Source organism: Anopheles marshallii, chromosome 2, assembly GCF_943734725.1.
Source record: "Anopheles marshallii chromosome 2, idAnoMarsDA_429_01, whole genome shotgun sequence".
Lineage (NCBI taxonomy): Eukaryota > Metazoa > Arthropoda > Insecta > Diptera > Culicidae > Anopheles > Anopheles marshallii.
The window spans coordinates 45,316,786-45,334,287 of record NC_071326.1 but is presented as its reverse complement, the minus strand read 5'-3'; the positions used below and the strand labels follow the sequence as shown (position 1 = coordinate 45,334,287).

The window sequence follows — 17,502 nt, the reverse complement described above, 5'->3', positions numbered from 1 at the left end:
TAAACAATGTGCCATTAGTAAAGGGCCGGAATATTCGAGGCCACTCTAAATTGAAAATTCAACGCAACGCGGGAAGTAGCAACTGGAATCGATCGAAAGATAACCGGATAAATCTAAGTCTGGGTATTCTGTGTTGGTGGTTTGTAAAGCAAGGCCTCCTTAGACAACACTGTAGGAGTTTGTGGGTGTGTGAGTGTGCATGTATTCGTCCCTGTGAGTGTCCTATATCGTGAGCTGTGTAGGGCGACTTTTCGAAAATGGACCAATAGAAGCAAATAAATTCTTATCACGATAGAAGGTTATCACGAAAAAAGATGCAAAAACAAACAAAGATGAACCCTACTACCCCCGCAAAAAAAAGAAACGCAATGCTAATGGCTAAATGAAGAGATGAATATACACAGTAACGTAGATATAAATTTGATATTTAGCCAAACTATGAGGCAAAACGGATGTAAATATGCGTATATCGGTAAATGGGAAGAAAACCACACCCTCTCTATCAGAACACTCACCTTCAAATGCGCTACCAGAAAATGGTGATTTAGTAAATCTAGTGTGTCACGTAATTGTAATCACGTTTGTAAATGTGTATATGTGTGTGTGTAAGTGTGTGTGTGTGTGTATTCTTGAGAGCACCACCAAGCTCTAGTGTTACGTTTTTAGGGCTAGGAGTGCGCCACGTTCCACTATAAGCTGGTTCCGAAGCGTGCTGTAGTTGAATTGTGAAGAAGTAAGCGCGTATCATTCAACCCGCACCGAGCGGTATGGAGAGCGTAAATGCACGGTCTGCGTGATCTTGCAAGATACCCATCAGTTGCGCACATAACGAATCCCACACGCCAGCCAAATATGTTGAAAAACGATTAGTAAACGATAAGTTGCACGATGTTGTTTATCGGGAGGGGGAAGGGGGCAGGGGGGGGAAGGAAACAAACATTGAACCCGTGCACACGTGCGCACGTGCATCCATAGCCACGGACGCGCACATACCCAAGAGCATTTGCGGGCTGGGCCCGATCGTGCTTGTGCGCAAGAAGAGGTAGGAACGATCATTGTTCTACTGTGTCTTGCAGAGTGTGTACGTGTCCATGAGAAGGAGCACGCGTATGTGTGTCCGTGGGTATGTGTGTTTAGCACCAGGTGCTTAGCGTATCCGGCGGGGAAAAGGCGTTGTTATTACTTTAGAAGAGAGCCAAGTGACTCCACTGTAAAGACTATCACAACTATCTATTGCTATGGGGACACATACTACTGTCAAACAGAATAAATTAAAAGGTGGTAATTGCAAAGGGCTCCAGCAGTCCCTCCCCTCAACGGAACCTAGTGGACCATCGGTGGTACGGGGTGAAGGGGGAAGGGGGGTGGGAGGGTTATGGGGTTGATATATTACAAGGTATATTACAAGCGGGCGATACAAGACGTCTAAATGTTCCACGAACATGGGACTAATTAGCAAACATATTGAATCTGGAACTGGATGGAACTATCGAGAGAAAATAAAATCTATAGATGTAATATAAACACCAAGGCGGAAGTTCAATCGCATTCATATCACAGCACCATTGCATTTACCCCCGGTTAGCTAGTCCGAAACTTTTATCTAATTCCAACGAAACTGATTATTAATCAAAACCAACAGGGCGAAATATTTGAAGGTATGTATGCAGGTTCTAAAATGGCCCTTACTATTTCGAAATAGGCTACTTGCGGGGTACTAAAAGAGTTGATGAATTTTTAAACACATGGGTTGCATAACTTTAGGCGTATTATCCGTAGGTGTCTTCATTGATCAATTTGCAATTGGTTTAATATTATTTAAAGATCACACACCTTGAGATCTCGTCTACAAATCACATATTTACAGTATCTATCGTTGCATTATGACTGCGATAGTAGGAAGGACGAACAAATGAGCTGCTTTGAATACTCGTCTCACCGAAGGAAGCAAATGAGTGAGCGAGAATTTGACACCTCAACTACGCTTCCCAACATGGTTTAACCATGAGCTGATGTATCTGTTTATTTTATATACTGTTGTGTCCATAATATAGCTTCACTTCCATACCAATCATCATTATTTCATATGCCTCACCTGTCTTTCCGTGCGTTGAAATCTCCGTCGGTTGCGAGAAAGCCCCTTCAGAACCGGCCAAAAGCGAGTTTACGGATACCAAGGAAGCATCCACAAAGGAGCTAGCATGAGTAGTCCCGTTCATCATCCGCCATTCCAGCATTTCGTATAGCTGATTCTTTTCCGCGTGTCATCATCAACATCATCAGCACCAACACTCTTGACCGACAGTGTGCGTGTGTCGAATGAAACGGAACGAATCCTGCATCTCGCTCCATTCCGTCGACGGTCGGTAAATTTCGCTAGGATAGAAGCCGATTTTCAGCTTCTGTCACCAAGAGGACATCCACCGAGAGAGGTAACATCAAATCCCACCGGTAGCATCAATTCTGTCAGGTCATATAGCTGTACTCTTTTCGCACGCAATCAATGATCTCGTTGGAGATTTTCTACTATCGATCGATAGTGTGAGTGTGTCGAATGGAACGGAAACCATCCTTCTTCTCGCTTCATTACGGTGGCGATCGGCAAATTTCTCTACAAAAGAGACAATTTTACAGTTTCTGACACCAAGAGAACATCCGCAACGGGAGGTAACTCCAGATTTTCGCATGTAATCTATGTTCATGATAAAATATCTTCTACTATTGGGCATTAGTATCCCGTTAGTGTAGTTAGGTTGGATGAAAGCGAAATGTTCTTCCATGTCATTCATTTCTCTCTCTCATCTCTCTCTCTTTTCTTCTCAACCAATACAGCGCGTACTGTATGTATAGAAATATTTGTTTAAAAAAATTAAATTACATTAATTGAAAGAACTAATGAATTTTTTTTTCTTGGCGTAAAGACCACCTTGGTCATGCCTACCATTTCTGGCGTAGCCGAATAGTCAGTCCTTGCTAAGGGGGATTGATCCGGGTGGGATTTTGGACCGGTCCTGCCGTGTGAAAACCGGCCCCGCTACCAATACACCACCACGCCGCACCGCCAAGCGAGATAAATAAAAAGTACAATAACTCTGGAAAAGGTGCACCATAATTGTATTGAAGGTATTACAATATACTTATGAAACAATATTTTTGTTTTGTTTTCATATATTTGCTATTCCACTACCCATAGCAATAAACAATATAGCAGCTGATTCGATTTTTTTCGATTTCCGATATATTTTTATATAGATAATTAAACAACACGAAACAATAATTCTGCAATAGAGATGAGCAAATAACCGTTTAAACTATATGCATGATCTAGAAAATACAAATAATACGTACGGTAAAACAATCAACAAAAACAAAAATCGTTTAATGTGTTACAAAACTTTCCAAAAGCACATGTAAAAGTAACAATTATTGTATTGTAATGTATTTTTTGATACATATTGTATTGTAATTTGGTATCCAACGTATTTCGTAGTGACTCCGATCTCACATGACAGAACAAAATCCCATCAAGACCATTCCCACATAGCAACCTGGTCTGGACGTTCCAACGAAAAAAGGAATAAGAATTCTGTAGTGAACGAGAGGAAATTTAAAAATCGCTTCTCAATTCATTACCTGATTCTCCACTATCAAGTCTTCATATAGCTATGACACGCACTGTATCGTCACACGGATGGAAAGAGATAAAAAGTGTATCTTAGTATAACATCTTCAATCGTCAAAGCGTGAACAGGGGCATAAAATGCTCAAATAGAAGTTCCCTATTCTTAGAGGTTAGTGTTGCAGATGTTCTCTTGGTATATGATATGATAAGTTGATCCGTTTCTGGAGGATTTTGCTCCAACCGTCGGAGATATCATTGAATGGAAAGTGATGTAACGAGGATAGTGGTGGTAATAGATAATTTCCATACCCATTTAGTAATTTTACACACGTACAGGGTTTTTTTCTTTTTTTCTGCACAAAACATACTTTAATTGGATTGTAGAATGTTAAATTACATTCAAATTATTTTAATAAAAAACAAGCCTCTCGTTTTTTTCTTTTTTTCTGCACAAAACATACTTTAATTGGATTGTAGAATGTTAAATTACATTCAAATTATTTTAATAAAAAACAAGCCTCTCGACGTGCAGCACATGATCTAATCGAGACTAATTATTAAGTATTTTTCTTATACACTTCCTGCCTTTAACAATCGTAAAGAGTTGAAGAATACTTCCCGAAATTGAGAGCATTTGAGCGGTGTTCGGGCAATCAATCCACCAATTTTACCTCCCCTTGTGCCAATGTTCGCGTCAGCAGCTGGCGTATCTTGATGGGCAGATTTCTGTACAAAGAGAATTGTTTTACTCAGTTAATTTCAAGTCGCCACGTCGCCTGACTCTGACAACTCACTCAAAAACCGATAGTTGGAAAGGTTTAACCGTGTCCGGCACTACCACCTTCCGTTGATTAGTTTTGATGGCTTTCACTACACTCTCGCCAAGCACGGTGGGTTCGTAGATCGGCAAACGAGTTAACCCACTGCAAACGTCAAGAACAATAAACGAATCAGCTGCTTTAGTGCTACTTCTTGCCAAAGCCCTCCACAACTTACGATGATGCTTTCAGCAAACTGATGGTTTGTTTGCGTGTGTTAAAGGCGAAAGGAAACACGGTCGTAGTGTGGACATGCTTCGCCTGCCCACGAAGATACAGATCATCCTCCAGCGCATCCATAAAGCCACGGATGGCGAATTTGGTCGTGGCGTACGTCTTTGCCCAGCCCGGTGCAACGTAACCCGCGATCGAGCTGATCGCCACTATGTGTCCCTTCCGGCGACGAATCATACTGTCGATGAAGGTCTGTGTGGTCTGTGCAGAATTTGGTGGAAGATCGAAACCATTAGCCGTGATGGTATGTCAGCAATATAGGGATTGTGTTTATACCCAAAAGCTTGACAGCACGTTCACTTCCATGCTGCGCTTTACGTGGGAAGGAAGGGCATCCAGCGAGAAGCTGGTTGGCAAGATGCCCGCATTGTTCACGAGAATATCGACCGGGCCAAGATCTCGCTCCACGTCGCGGCCAAGCTGACGCACTGCATCACAGTCCGAAACGTCCACCTGAAATAGAGATCGTTGTCCACAATACACAGTAGTAGTGGTTGGGTAGTAGTTGGGGTAATTTTTGCAACAACTATTAACCACGACAGCAGTAGTTGGGGTAATTTTTGCAATAACTAAGCTACTAATATACGAAAGCTATAAAGATATCTGTATAGTACTACACGCATGATGATCTTCAAGGAACTCAATTCTATGGGAAAATTTTACACTTAAACACTAACATGAACTGTCTGGAAATTAACCTTAAGCAATCACCAATAATTGCCAAAATAAACAATGCCCCAATTCCGAAGCAAATCACCATCGAAAGCACAATCAAGAAGACAATTGTATAACACTTCTTATCCTACGCCAGGGCAATCATTACTATCTCGAGCGACCTTTGCCCACGCTGCCCGGAACTCACGTCAGACATCTTCTTTATCTCGCTTGTACCTTGTACGCCTCGGCAGACACATTGTAGCGCCGCAGCTTGGCCACCGTTGCCCGGCTATTGGTTTCATCCACATCCACAATGGCCACGTTACAACCTTCCCTGGCCAGCGCGATCGCAATCGCTTGCCCTAACCCGTTTGCCCCACCCGTCACTAGCGCCGTCTGTCCGGAGATGTTTTTTTCCTTCGGAGTGACAACCAGCGCGACCAGCGCTTCCCAACAGAGCGGTATGGATTCGAAGGCAAACATTAGCAAATTTAGCAGCGTCTCAACAAACTCTCTGGCACGTTGTACGGTGGTTTTGAGAGGAATCGGTTCAGCCCATTGATACGGCCGGATGGTGTGATGCTCATTCGCGGTTGACATTGTTGGAGATCGATTCACTCGTTGTTCAGGTTGAACACTTTACACGAAAATACACACACTTCACTTTGCTTCACTTCACGCTGTATCGACGATACGGAAGCAACTGAATCACCGCTGATTTGGGTGCAGTTTGATATGACTGGGCATTTGGAGGCCCTTCTGGAGACGAATCTGTAATCTTATCCAATGCAAAGCTCGTTGGCTCGTATCGAATCCCCTCCGATAGATAAGGTACTTGGTGGGATAATTTGCTAGAGGGTTTCGTTTTATTGGTTGGGTGTAACGAATCACGCTCGTTAGCACGCTGATAAGGCAACACCAATTCAAATCGGATCCGACTAGTATTAGACGTATGTCGCATAGATTAATGAACCTTATACCTTTCGGGTTCGAAAATGGTATGCTTTTAAGTATTTTTAATTACATAAAATAAATGGTCTCACCCACAAATTTACCATTAACACAACAGTAAGAACAAATGGGTTGTGATGAAGATAATTTTGTTGTGCATATTGCATGAATTAAGGGGCCCATACATTTTCATTACAACTTCTACACTATTATTATGGCATATTTTCAACTGGTTTGTTATACTAGCTTCACCGTTGACTACGGATTAAGATGGAATAGTATTAAAACGGTGTTTCCCAACGGTAAGCAGATCGTGTTAATCGATTTTACAAAGCCTGAGTATTGCGATTGCATACTGTTAGGCGTCAACGAACACTGGGCACATACGGGCAGACTTGAGTATGGATACTGATGTAAGTTTTAATGTGTAATTTGTATATGAATGGTAATAATCACAAGATCTATTCCCAGCTCATGTTTAAGAAATGCTTGGACACTTTTAGAGAATGGCGATAGGTGTATTTTGGCAAGTGTAATGAACAAAACGTCTCGTCTGTACATTTGCTATATGTACCAAAAAAGAAGCAATATTCCAATTAAAATACTTCAAATTCAAATGTATCAGATATACGGCCCGGCCGTACTTCAGATAAATAAAAAAAATCAAATGTATCGCATGCATCAAAGTAAACGGTGCGGCTTACATTATTTTTTCAGGCTGTTTTTTCCATTAAAGCGATCGATTTGTCATGGTTATGGCATACTAATAAAACACAATTCCTACAGTTAGCTTTGAGCTCATTTTGTATATATGACGCAGAATTCAACTTTAATTCTTAATTAACTATATGTAACTCTTAAAGGTAGGAAAAAGTAAATACAAACTGTTTTAGGGTTCTCCGAGATAATATACACTAAATGATGTCTGTAGAACGCATGTCGCCTTGTAGATGAATCCTGCCCTTAACGATTGTTGTCAAAATCGAATGAATAATTTGTCTTGTTGCGAATAACATGTGGGTGGAGCTAATAGGCTGTTTAAATGCTGTTTAAGAAATCCTTTTCAGTAAATGCTGCTTAGCTACCAATTTTACCCACTACAATAATGGTCTTCGTCATGGTCAGTATGGATGCCAATTTTTTTTTTTTATTCAAGAGGAACGTCCAGACCGTATTGCTTATTACTATTGGTAACAATTCGTATTAGTTTGAAGACATTTCCTTCTCCAAATAGTGAAAGGACACCTTATCCCGAGTGTACTCGACCCTAGATGCCCTATGTGATGTACATATTAAGGCAATAATATACCGGAATGAATGGAATAGCTCTACACACGAGACGTTTCGCCCTGACGAGATCGGACTACACGAAGTCCACCCAGCAAGATTTCAACCCCTGCAGAACTTAGTCCCCGGTATTCAAATCTGGAATAAGAATCCAACGCACAGGGAAAAAGCACAGAGGCTGGCCCATCGTCTTTATGGGATGGTAGCATGCATCTTTCAAGGCTACGAGTCTACGAAAAAGGTGAGATAATCATAATCCGACTTAACGTCTACGCGGGTCTCCAGAGGTCATCGCATAGCACGAACAACATAAAACCCCCGGTAAGAAGAAAGTAAGCGCACGGAGATCTTCGAAGCGAGCGGCATTTCACATTACAAGCGAGTTTTCGAGAAGCGACCCGCATCCCTACCTCAAAGACGATCAGCTGAGAGAGACTGGCTGGGTGGGAGATTCGGACCGTCCCTTTTGCCATTCGCTTAGTGTCCGTCGGATCGTACAGATCGGCACGCTTTGGTGGAACACGTAATAATCTCAGGTGTGGACCGGATTGTAACATTGTGTACGTTGTGTTGGTGTCCCTCACCATCAGGTGTGTCTCTAATCTCCGTCCGTGTGTTGGTGTTGAATTTGTTTACAGGTTAGACAACAATATATAGCCAGCGTTACCGGCAGCAAAATGCGGATAATTCACACGGGAACCATAGTGTTGCTGTGTCTGGCGTTAACGATCGGTAAGGTATAGCTGGAGAAGTAATTCTTAGTTTATTTGTTTCAAAGAGATTGCAAAAACAAAGCTACTCCACCAAGCTCGCACGGGTTATTATGATCGTACGGTGTACGCGATCACCTTCCAATCATGCCTATTCGGGAGTTTGGGCTCTGATGTCATCCGGTGGCATATAAATTAGCAAAGTGACACCCGATCCCTGAAGGTCGTAGCACGTTTCAATCCGAATTGATTGACTCAATTGAACCCGGTTAAACTTGCAAATGATGCATCGAATGCACGGAACGCTACCGGTGAACATTTATCGTTGTTTGGAATTGTCCGACAACCATCGGTGAAGGTCACTACGGAACCATACAAATCTACCGCTTGATCGGAAGGTAATGGGCTCGATCGGTGTTGGGTAAGGGCACCACGTATTCTGATAATCAGTCTCGATCATATTCTTGCTTTAATATTTATTGGTATCAAACATTTGTCTTTCCGCGTGTTCTTGCTCGTCGGAGTGTAACAGCAATCGCTTGACCTTCGTGACACTGGCCTATTTCGAATGTTTGAGTTGGATTCATCTTTCGTATCAATTAACGCCTTGATCACTGAATGTACCGTCGTATTCGCGGAACTACGTTGTTCGCTTCCACCTCAGCAAGAAGTGGGAATTTGGCATTAATGTGTTTTGATGTTTCATTTCACGAAACAAACGATTGTTGAAGTTTTACTTGAATAAGGCCTGGTAATCCCCTGCCTGTATCATGTGACGCTGCAAGCAGTTCCAGTCAGATAGTAATCAACTTAATCGATTCTAATCTTTCGTACTGACACGTGCTTGCAGGCAGAATCCGCTTACTTGAGACAATATTTACTATTGCTAAAGGGTAAACCAAACAGTTCTATGAGTTGTAATTTCTGCTTCGGGGAACGCTATTTACTTAATAATGACAATTATTTCAGAGTACCAATTACGGTAGGTTGGTTGTGATTGGTAGCTTGTGATAGGTTAGATAAATTTCATTTATTATAAGAAAGTTGATCACTTTACTTACAAAATGTCATGACTCCGTGTTAGCTAACACGTAACTTTCTATTAGTGGAATTAAATCGAATGAACGTGGCACATCTTCTTTCACAGATGCACAGTGGTTCGGCAGTAGCAAAAAGAAACAAGATGAGGATCCGAATGTTGCACTGCTTTCGTATGCACCGGTCGATCCCAGTGTGACTCCATCCTCGACGATCGCTACTCCCACCAGTACCACACCCATTCCGTCGACAACGACCAAGAAAGGATTCTTCGGCAAACTGTTTGGGGGAAGTTCGAAGAATGAAGAGAAGTCTACTACCACCACAACGACGACGACCACCACGACTACCGTAGCGACACCGACCACAAAGAAGCAGGGTTTCTTCAGCGGGCTATTCGGTGGCAAAAAGGATAAAACATCCACGACTACGGTTGCCCCCTCGACAACGGCTAGATCGGGCACTACGGTAAAACCGGGTACGGTTACCACCGCAAAGACATCCGCTGTACCAACCGTCGTTACTACCGCCAAGACGCTGGTGTCCATTGCCGGAGTCACGTCAACTACTGCGAAATCGGTCTCGACACTGTCGACTGGTGCTGCATCATCGACAACCACAACGACACCCAAATCGAAGGATGCGTTCCCTGCACTGCCTCCATCGCGCAGTGGAAGTCCCACTCCGGCACCCGTACCGACGTCAACGGTTGCGAATGCTTGGACACGTACTCCATCGACCGTACAGCCGGGTGGTAAACCGGGCGTTAGCTTTGTGCCGACCACTCCCGGAACACCTGGTGCCCAGAAAGTGAGCACTACACCGGCTTCGGCTAGTGCCGTTGGTGATGGCCCTACTACGGACGATGAACTGATGGCATTGTCAGAGTTGCTGTTCACCAAAGACACCAACAGCCCCAGCAAGTTCGTTACGATTAACTATCAGAAACAGACCTCATCCTTTGTTAACACCGATGAGGCGCCAAATCCGTACGTTTGTTCTGATTGTATTGAGGGATATTGAGAGCATTGAGAAGGGCTAATAATGGTTTGTTCAATTCCAGCTTCCTGACTGTGGATGAGGCAAAGATTTACGCCATTCCGACGATCGAGAAAATGCACGCACTGTTCAACAACTACGAACTGGATACGATGACTAACGAGTACGTGACACCGCTAGAGAAGAAGGAGGAGAATGACTTTGTCGATGCTTTGTTGGCCACAAATGTGATGCGTCAAGCGATGCTATTCCTGCAGAAGAAGGGTATTGTGACGGCTGATCCAAAAACTCACCACGAGCTGCTCAAGACGATCTGGTTTACATTGTACTCGCGTGGTAACGGCAAGATTGGCAGCTCCGGGTTCGAGCATGTGTTCCTGAACGAGGTCAGCAATGGTACGATGATTGGGCTACATAATTGGTTGTACGTCTACGATATGGAGAAAGCCGGGCGAATCGATTACAAGGGCTGGAACAAGAAGATGGAGCTGGGCACGGTGAGTCTAACGAAGTGCGAGGGGATTTAATTAATGAGCGTTTGCTAATGTTGTCTTACATTATGTCCCCGTAGAAAGGAGAAATTGCCAAAGTTCGGCTGACGTTCGATAATCTACAGAAACCGTCCAACTCGCTGTTTGTCGGCACTTCACCCGAACTGGAAATCGCGCTCTACACCGTTTGCTTCCAGGTGCGACCGGACAAAGAATGTCCACTCGCGATCAATGGTAAGCCGTTCACGATCAAGACCTTCACGTTCCGGTATCGAGGTAAAAACTTGATCGGCGGTGCATGGCCAAATATCTAAAAAGCCCGGGATATTTACACAACTATATCTTTCCGTTTACATCGAACTGGGTGTGAAATGGTTGAATAACATTTCTACTTTTATACCAACAATACAGCCACACGAGCGCGATATTGAGCAAAACTAATACCTCATTTTTAAATAAAAGAAATACTCACTTTTATCTGTAGAGTTATGTGTGTATAGCAGTTAATGAAAGAAAATCTAGCAGTGGAAGTAGTTTAAAGAAAACAAAATGAAAAACATCTTAATAGTGTGTTTGGTATTTTTTTAATCAAGAAGCATAGCTGTGGAACAGTTATTAAAGAATAAGTAAATCTATTTTTAATGAAATAATGTTGAATCAACTGATCTATCCTCAACCGAATGCTTAATTCAAATATTATCTTGAAAATAAAACGCTGTACGGTACATTCTTGGAAGATCTAAAATCATTTTCGAAATCATACGAATTTGCGTTCTTCGAAAATGTTCGAAACACTTCGGCAACTCTTCGTGCCAGGTGTTTACACCCGATCGAGTTCAGTACTACACAAAACCAACACGCCAAAATACACGAAAAAAATAAAAAATATCAAGCCGTGAGCTGCGACGGACGTGTTTAGGTACATCTCGTGCCGTGGTAAAGTTTTTTTTTATCGCGTATGGTTCTTGGAAAGAAGAAAACGCTTGATCAAGCAAATATGTTTGTGTAAAAGAATTGATTTCTTTTAAGCGTGCGTGCAATGCAAAAATTGGTGTAGCAGGAATAGTGAAATTGTGTAGAAATCTATCCATATATATGGTATAAAGTAACAACAATTTAAACGGAATTGAAAAAAGCAATAACATGTTAATTGTGATACCAGAAGGATACGATTCGTCACTACTGTTTCATACGCAAACGTTTGCCAAACCCACGCAACGCAACCACTTTGTGGCCGCACCTTGGTAGACGTGAAGCGATCCTGCAACAGTCTCAGGGAAGAGTTTGCAAAAATTTTGACTTCTAAAAGAGGGTTGTTCAAGTGTCCTTCCCATCCCCGGGGGAGGCTGTATGGCGTTTCATTCACGCATGCACGCACGCCCAAGAATGGTCCTCCTGGCGGTGGGGAGTGTGAAAAGTTACGCTATGGTTATCTTTTTTTTTGTTCATCGTGTAAACTCTGTTCCCTGTTTAAATTGGGAAGCAGTTTATTGAAACCCTGTTGTGAGCGTTTTCAGGTTATTAAAATCACTCGGTTTTGTCTGCTTAAGTTAGCAGTTCGATTGTTGGCGAATCTCTAAGGGTCTGGCAATCCTTCTAACAGAGTACGTTAATCACAGTAGCGGATTATCCTTCCGGCAGGATTACTTTGATTACGTAGCTCCCCCACCACGCAAGGCGTGCCGAATACATGTGTGTGTGAGCAAGAGAGAAATCCCAATGTATTTTTTTCTGAGAATGTATTAGAGATGGGATGCTGATGCGATAGTGTGCGTGGCTGTGCTGTCCTACGAAGAAAGCAAGAATAATTGTCTTTGCTAGGAGATTTTTCCCGGTTCTGCTCGCAAGAGGGAACTATTCCGTTCCGTTTGTTTCTTCCTACGCAACGAAACGGGACAAAACACATGTGTCGTATGCCACTACCACAGTGATAATAAAAGCTGTCAAGAGGCGACGGTAAGGTTCTCACTCAGCATGAAGTCCTTAACGTCAGCATCCCACTTTTTTTTGCAAAAGACTATACGTAAAGACTTGTGTGGTGTAAGTGTGTGTTTTTTTCCTCTTGTTTGAATAACTGTGTTGAGTTGTGTGTGTTTTTGCGCGAGCGTATGTGTATTGAAACAATCGCAGCATCCCATGATTCTACACTGTAGTTTGCTTGTTTTGATTGTTTGAACGGTCTTCATCGGTTTCTTCCTTTCGTGCAGCTTTGCGGGCGTCTGTATGTCTTTAACAGTGTGTGTGAGTGCGTGCAGGATGAAATATTTTAGCGATTTGCGGCGGCGGATGAAGATGCTGGTGTGCGAGTGAGCGACATCACAGTGAAAACAGCAGCTCGTGGTTCCGGGTTCGATATCTCTCACGGCAGAAGGCTAAATATTCGGGCAAACGAAAAAAAAAAGGATCAACAAAAATTGTTTGTTTTATAGTGTGCTATTGTGTGTGTGTGTGCGTGCGTGCGTGGTTTGGGAGGGTCCACCTGCGTGGATGTGAGCAGTGTGAAAAGTTGAAAAAGCCACGTTCTTCAAAATAGTTAAGAATTCCGAACGTGGCAGATGTGAAAAGAGCGTTTAGAAGAATCTGTGGAAACGAAAAAGATCTTTTCCTAGTGAAGTGTGTGTTTCGTGTGTGAGCACATGTTTGAGGTTGTAGTTGTCGTCAGTGTGCATGTGTGTGGCTGTCATTTCCGCTCGGCACCGAGGGGTTGAGAATGCGTTAGTAAGAAAGAAAAGCATTTTGATATCCAGCGGTTAGTCGTTTGTGGATAAGCTTTGGTCAGAGAGATAACCACCAACCACAACCGCGACTCACACATCTCTAAGCACGCGCGCGTGTGCACCGAGGAACGGTATAAGCGGTGTTCAACCCCCTGGGTGGGAGTAGGGGGCTAAACGAGGCAGCGAGAATAGATACACCCAACTTACCGCCCTTTCTCTCAACGCAATGCAGTACGGAAACGTGATCATGGAGCAGCATCAGCCTGCACCGTCCTTTCTGGTGCAGCTGCTGCATTCGGTGCCGCACATCAACATTACGCTGCACCGGGTCAACGATACGTTTAATCCGAACAGCACCGTTTACACCGAGGTAAGTGCAAATGAAAGACCTTCGTTCTGTGGAGTTGAACTCAAAAAACCCCTTTTTCTTATCCTGGGGATTTTTTGCTCTGTTACTGTTCATTATTGGGAAGATTGTACCGTACAGTATCCTACGGGAAAATGGTTTAGAAAATTCCCATTCTCTTTGAGGCTCGAATGTACAGTGAAAACCTGTACCGTATTTTGGAGCATTGAAGAGCAAAAACATCACAGCCGCCCCACAGCATCAGCATCTTTCCGGAGAGTAAAAGTTTGTTGACAGCATCTGATCTCTCGCGTGTGTTCTCTTCCTTTCGGTGAAGAAAATTGGCTGGGGCTCGTGTATGACGGGCTAGGAGAGAACATTTACCACCAATGTCAACATTATGTCAGATCGCAGGCGTTCGAGATCCCTTCTTGCTGCCCACTGTGAACCCCAACCTACTCTGTATATCGACCTACTCTGCTAACTGGAAGGTGAAACTGTGAGATTTCGTTGCCAAGGCGGCGGCAACATGGGTTGATAAGTTAATGATTGATTATTCTCCCGTGGAAGTATATGCTCCTTTCGGTATATAACACACTGCTGACGTCACTCGGAAGTACGAACATATTACTAGTATGTCTGCTTTCTGTTCTAGTGATTAAATTCTATTTCGTGGAACATAGTTTAGATTTATAAGAACTCAGCACTCCTTTTAAACGAGAAGAATTTAGACTAATCTAATATCTTACTTCTTGCCATTTACACACTTTAATTGTTATTTTCTGCCGTGTGTGTATGTGTGAGTGTGTGTTTTTGTGTCACGTCGTCATCATTCCCTAGTAACGATTTTCACCCCTTGGAAACCGTGCAAAGACACGAAATACAGAAAACAATTGCGGATACTAAATTTAAACAGCATTGTATTGCTCCCCAGCATTGTATGACAAATTCCCATTTCCCGACCGGTAAATTCACTATTCGCAAAATGTCTATATGCCACGCTCGTTTTCCGCGAATTAGGGAGGATGGGTTGCCCGGAGCTGGTGTCAGTAAGCGTATCCTTCCTTGATTCTACGCAACAACAAAAAAAACCTATACTGCACTTACACAAACAACTGTTAACTGGATGGTACGCACACTGTGACGCAATGGTTTCACGCAATTTTATCTTTGTATGCGTGCAGTTTTCCTTTTTCCCGATACGTGCTATATCCTGACGCTCTTTCTGCCGGGATGTTAAAATTACCCGTTCCCGGTAATCAGGATCCTTGTTGTATATTGTTTAGATTACAGGAAAAAAAAACTTCACAAAACAGCCAGCTTAGTTGTTGATCATCAAAGAATGGTGTGTTTTCATCGCACCGCATGCTATGGTGGGGCAAACAAAATCGTCCTGTCGTGTGCGGTACGTGTCGGTGTACACCTTTCGCATATATGCGTGTGTGTGGGTGAAGGTCGTAAAATGGTTCATCATCTCAACAGTAGTATGCTGCTACGTATTGGTGTGTATGCGTGAGTTCGTACCGAACACACCGGAAACGCGTATACCGTCATATTTAACCTGCTGAAGGAAATTGTCCTTGTGCACGATGCCGCCAGTCGCGGCAACGGGGTGATGACGCCATAAAGATTGCGTCCTCTTTTTTTTGTTTCTTTGGACCTCCCTCCACTAATCCGTTCCCGTGAAGGCGAGGTTGACGACCAACAAAACGGGGTAAAAGCACAGAAACATGATCAAATTTGTTTAGCAAAACATTTTCCAGCATCCTTTTTGCCGAGGGGATTTCGGCTTATTTTGGGACTCACCTTGGCGAAACCTATTTTTGGAACGTCTCCGTTGTTCTGTTCCGTTCAGAAATAGACTACACATTAAAATAATGATACATTCCAGTAATGATGACGGACGTGTCCCCTCCTACTGCGGTGGGAGAGATGGGCATTTGGCAAAGCATTTATTTTTGTGTCTCCCAACGAACGCGTGACGTAAGTGAAGGATCCTCAGAACGATGTGTCTCGGGTTGCCCAGGTGCATTCCCACGAGAACACACACACACACACACATCGTCTCATTTCCTTCCTTACCTTTAAGGCCACATCCAGTTCCAGTTCCAATTTTCCTGAGCACTTTTCGCTCAGTGTCTCCCCGGCATCGATACAACTTCTCGCCACCAAAGGTAACTCCCCGTGATATATAGGCGTTGTCTGAGGGTATTACCTGGTAGAGCAGGTTTTTGATTTTGACGCTATGCTCCGCACAAAAAAAAAAAACCGATCGATTGATGATGATGGCGTCAAGCGGGAAGTGCTTTGCAAAATGGGAATAGCGGTTGGGACCGGTGGCTTGATTGAATTTATTTTCGCGTGATTGTAATTAGTTGATTGAATCGATTTTAGCCCAGTTCCGGCCCTTCATGCGATGCTAGAGTTACCGTTCGCTTTTTGTACTCTCTTGTTGCCGGATGAAATGGCATTTCCTCCTATCAGTTTCTGGGGAATCACTATCGGTCATACATTATCATCACACCTGGTATGGTTTTGTGTGTAACCTTTATCTGCGCTTCCATCCAACGGGTTCTGGACTAGGGGGGAAAGTAATGTAAGCGTAGTAAACCCTCGCAGTAAATACAACCCCATTCATGGGTGTCACTATCATGTGGTAACGCTTATCGGTGCGATTACTTTCGCTATTCATGACACACACGCTATTAGGCAACGGTGGTTGTATTTACCACACTACACACCGTTTTATTCATTTGCACCGGGAGTCGGTATCTTATCGGAATTTTATCTAAATCTTTGTCCATGTTTCGATCATCTTTAATTGCAAAACTTGTTATTGTTGATTTATTAGTGTGTGTGTGTGTGTGATATTATGCGATCAGTAAATGTGGGGATGAATCAAACTTGTGAATAAATTTTTTTACAAAGAAAAATAATGCTTAGTTTGCCGATTATTACCGGAATGTTGTTCAATATTTGCAGCATTTACTTAAGTAGTTTGCCTCACAATTAATACCTTAATTACTTACCCATGTCAGAGACGAGAGCTTAACAATGTCAAAACATTTTTCGCCACCAATTTGTGCTTTTTTCCTTTTTTGTTTTTGTAAATTTCTGTCATTTTCTGCGTCAACAAACAACAACAAGCCGAACGAAAGGAGCGCACCAAAAATAGTTAATGAAAAAGGCAAACAGGACCTATAATTGTCCCGTTGTCGGAAGCGTAATCCAAACATCATTTCAAACCCACGCTGAAAACTCGCCCAGATCATCGATTTGTGTAGCGTGTTAGAATGAAAAATAGAATTTCCTCCCTCTCTGCTATCATTTGCCGCCCGTGTGTGAAATGTGTTGCGAATGAAAATTCTTTCATCCGAGCCCGAGCTACCATACGAGTGATTTTTATGATCACAGTACCAGAAATGCCCTTTTAGGTGGACGCGCCTTGGATATCTGGGTCCTATTCCGAACGCATTTAGTTTCTTTAAGACCATCTCATCAGCGTTGTTTGGTCGAGATTTAAATTCTCTTGCTAGTGAATTGGTTAATAGTGGTGTCGCAGATAAACCAGGTTAAGGCTGACACGATTAACGACCTCGTACAAAGCAGCTTGACGTTGATGGATCGAGATG

At 43.0% G+C, this 17,502-nt stretch overlaps 3 protein-coding genes across 3 annotated transcripts in view; 2 read left to right on the top strand and 1 right to left on the bottom strand.

The window, feature by feature from the left end:
• Nucleotides 1–4,275: 4,275 nt before the first annotated feature.
• LOC128709166 (estradiol 17-beta-dehydrogenase 11-like) lies at nucleotides 4,276–5,931 on the bottom strand. The gene is made up of 5 exons (XM_053804150.1): nucleotides 5,566–5,931; nucleotides 4,951–5,127; nucleotides 4,619–4,875; nucleotides 4,417–4,545; nucleotides 4,276–4,348 (listed from the first exon to the last, which is right to left on the bottom strand). The coding sequence occupies exons 1-5, from the start codon at nucleotides 5,929–5,931 to the stop codon at nucleotides 4,276–4,278; spliced, it is 1,002 nt and encodes a 333-aa protein (XP_053660125.1).
• Nucleotides 5,932–8,246: 2,315 nt separating this feature from the next.
• On the top strand, nucleotides 8,247–11,121 carry LOC128719022 (endoribonuclease CG2145). The gene is made up of 4 exons (XM_053812642.1): nucleotides 8,247–8,301; nucleotides 9,427–10,306; nucleotides 10,381–10,813; nucleotides 10,888–11,121. The coding sequence occupies exons 1-4, from the start codon at nucleotides 8,247–8,249 to the stop codon at nucleotides 11,119–11,121; spliced, it is 1,602 nt and encodes a 533-aa protein (XP_053668617.1).
• Nucleotides 11,122–13,771: 2,650 nt separating this feature from the next.
• LOC128710507 (protein tweety-2-like) overlaps nucleotides 13,772–17,502 on the top strand; it is a 38,537-nt gene continuing 34,806 nt past the window's right edge. The window contains exon 1 of the mRNA XM_053805563.1: nucleotides 13,772–13,894. Within this exon, the coding sequence (XP_053661538.1) occupies nucleotides 13,772–13,894 (123 nt within the window). The remainder of the gene's footprint in view (nucleotides 13,895–17,502) is intronic.

Excerpts from the sequence above, each read along its gene's own strand:
- LOC128709166 (XM_053804150.1), bottom strand. The coding sequence starts at position 5,931 with ATGTCAACCGCGAATGAGCATCACACCATCCGGCCGTATCAATGGGCT. Across the intron at positions 4,876-4,950 it reads ACGTGCTGTCAAGCTTTTGG|ACCACACAGACCTTCATCGA; the intron begins GTATAAACACAA and ends AATTCTGCACAG. Across the intron at positions 4,546-4,618 it reads AGTTTGCTGAAAGCATCATC|TGGGTTAACTCGTTTGCCGA; the intron begins GTAAGTTGTGGA and ends TGACGTTTGCAG.
- LOC128719022 (XM_053812642.1), top strand. The coding sequence starts at position 8,247 with ATGCGGATAATTCACACGGGAACCATAGTGTTGCTGTGTCTGGCGTTA. Across the intron at positions 10,307-10,380 it reads ACCGATGAGGCGCCAAATCC|CTTCCTGACTGTGGATGAGG; the intron begins GTACGTTTGTTC and ends GTTCAATTCCAG. Across the intron at positions 10,814-10,887 it reads AGAAGATGGAGCTGGGCACG|AAAGGAGAAATTGCCAAAGT; the intron begins GTGAGTCTAACG and ends ATGTCCCCGTAG.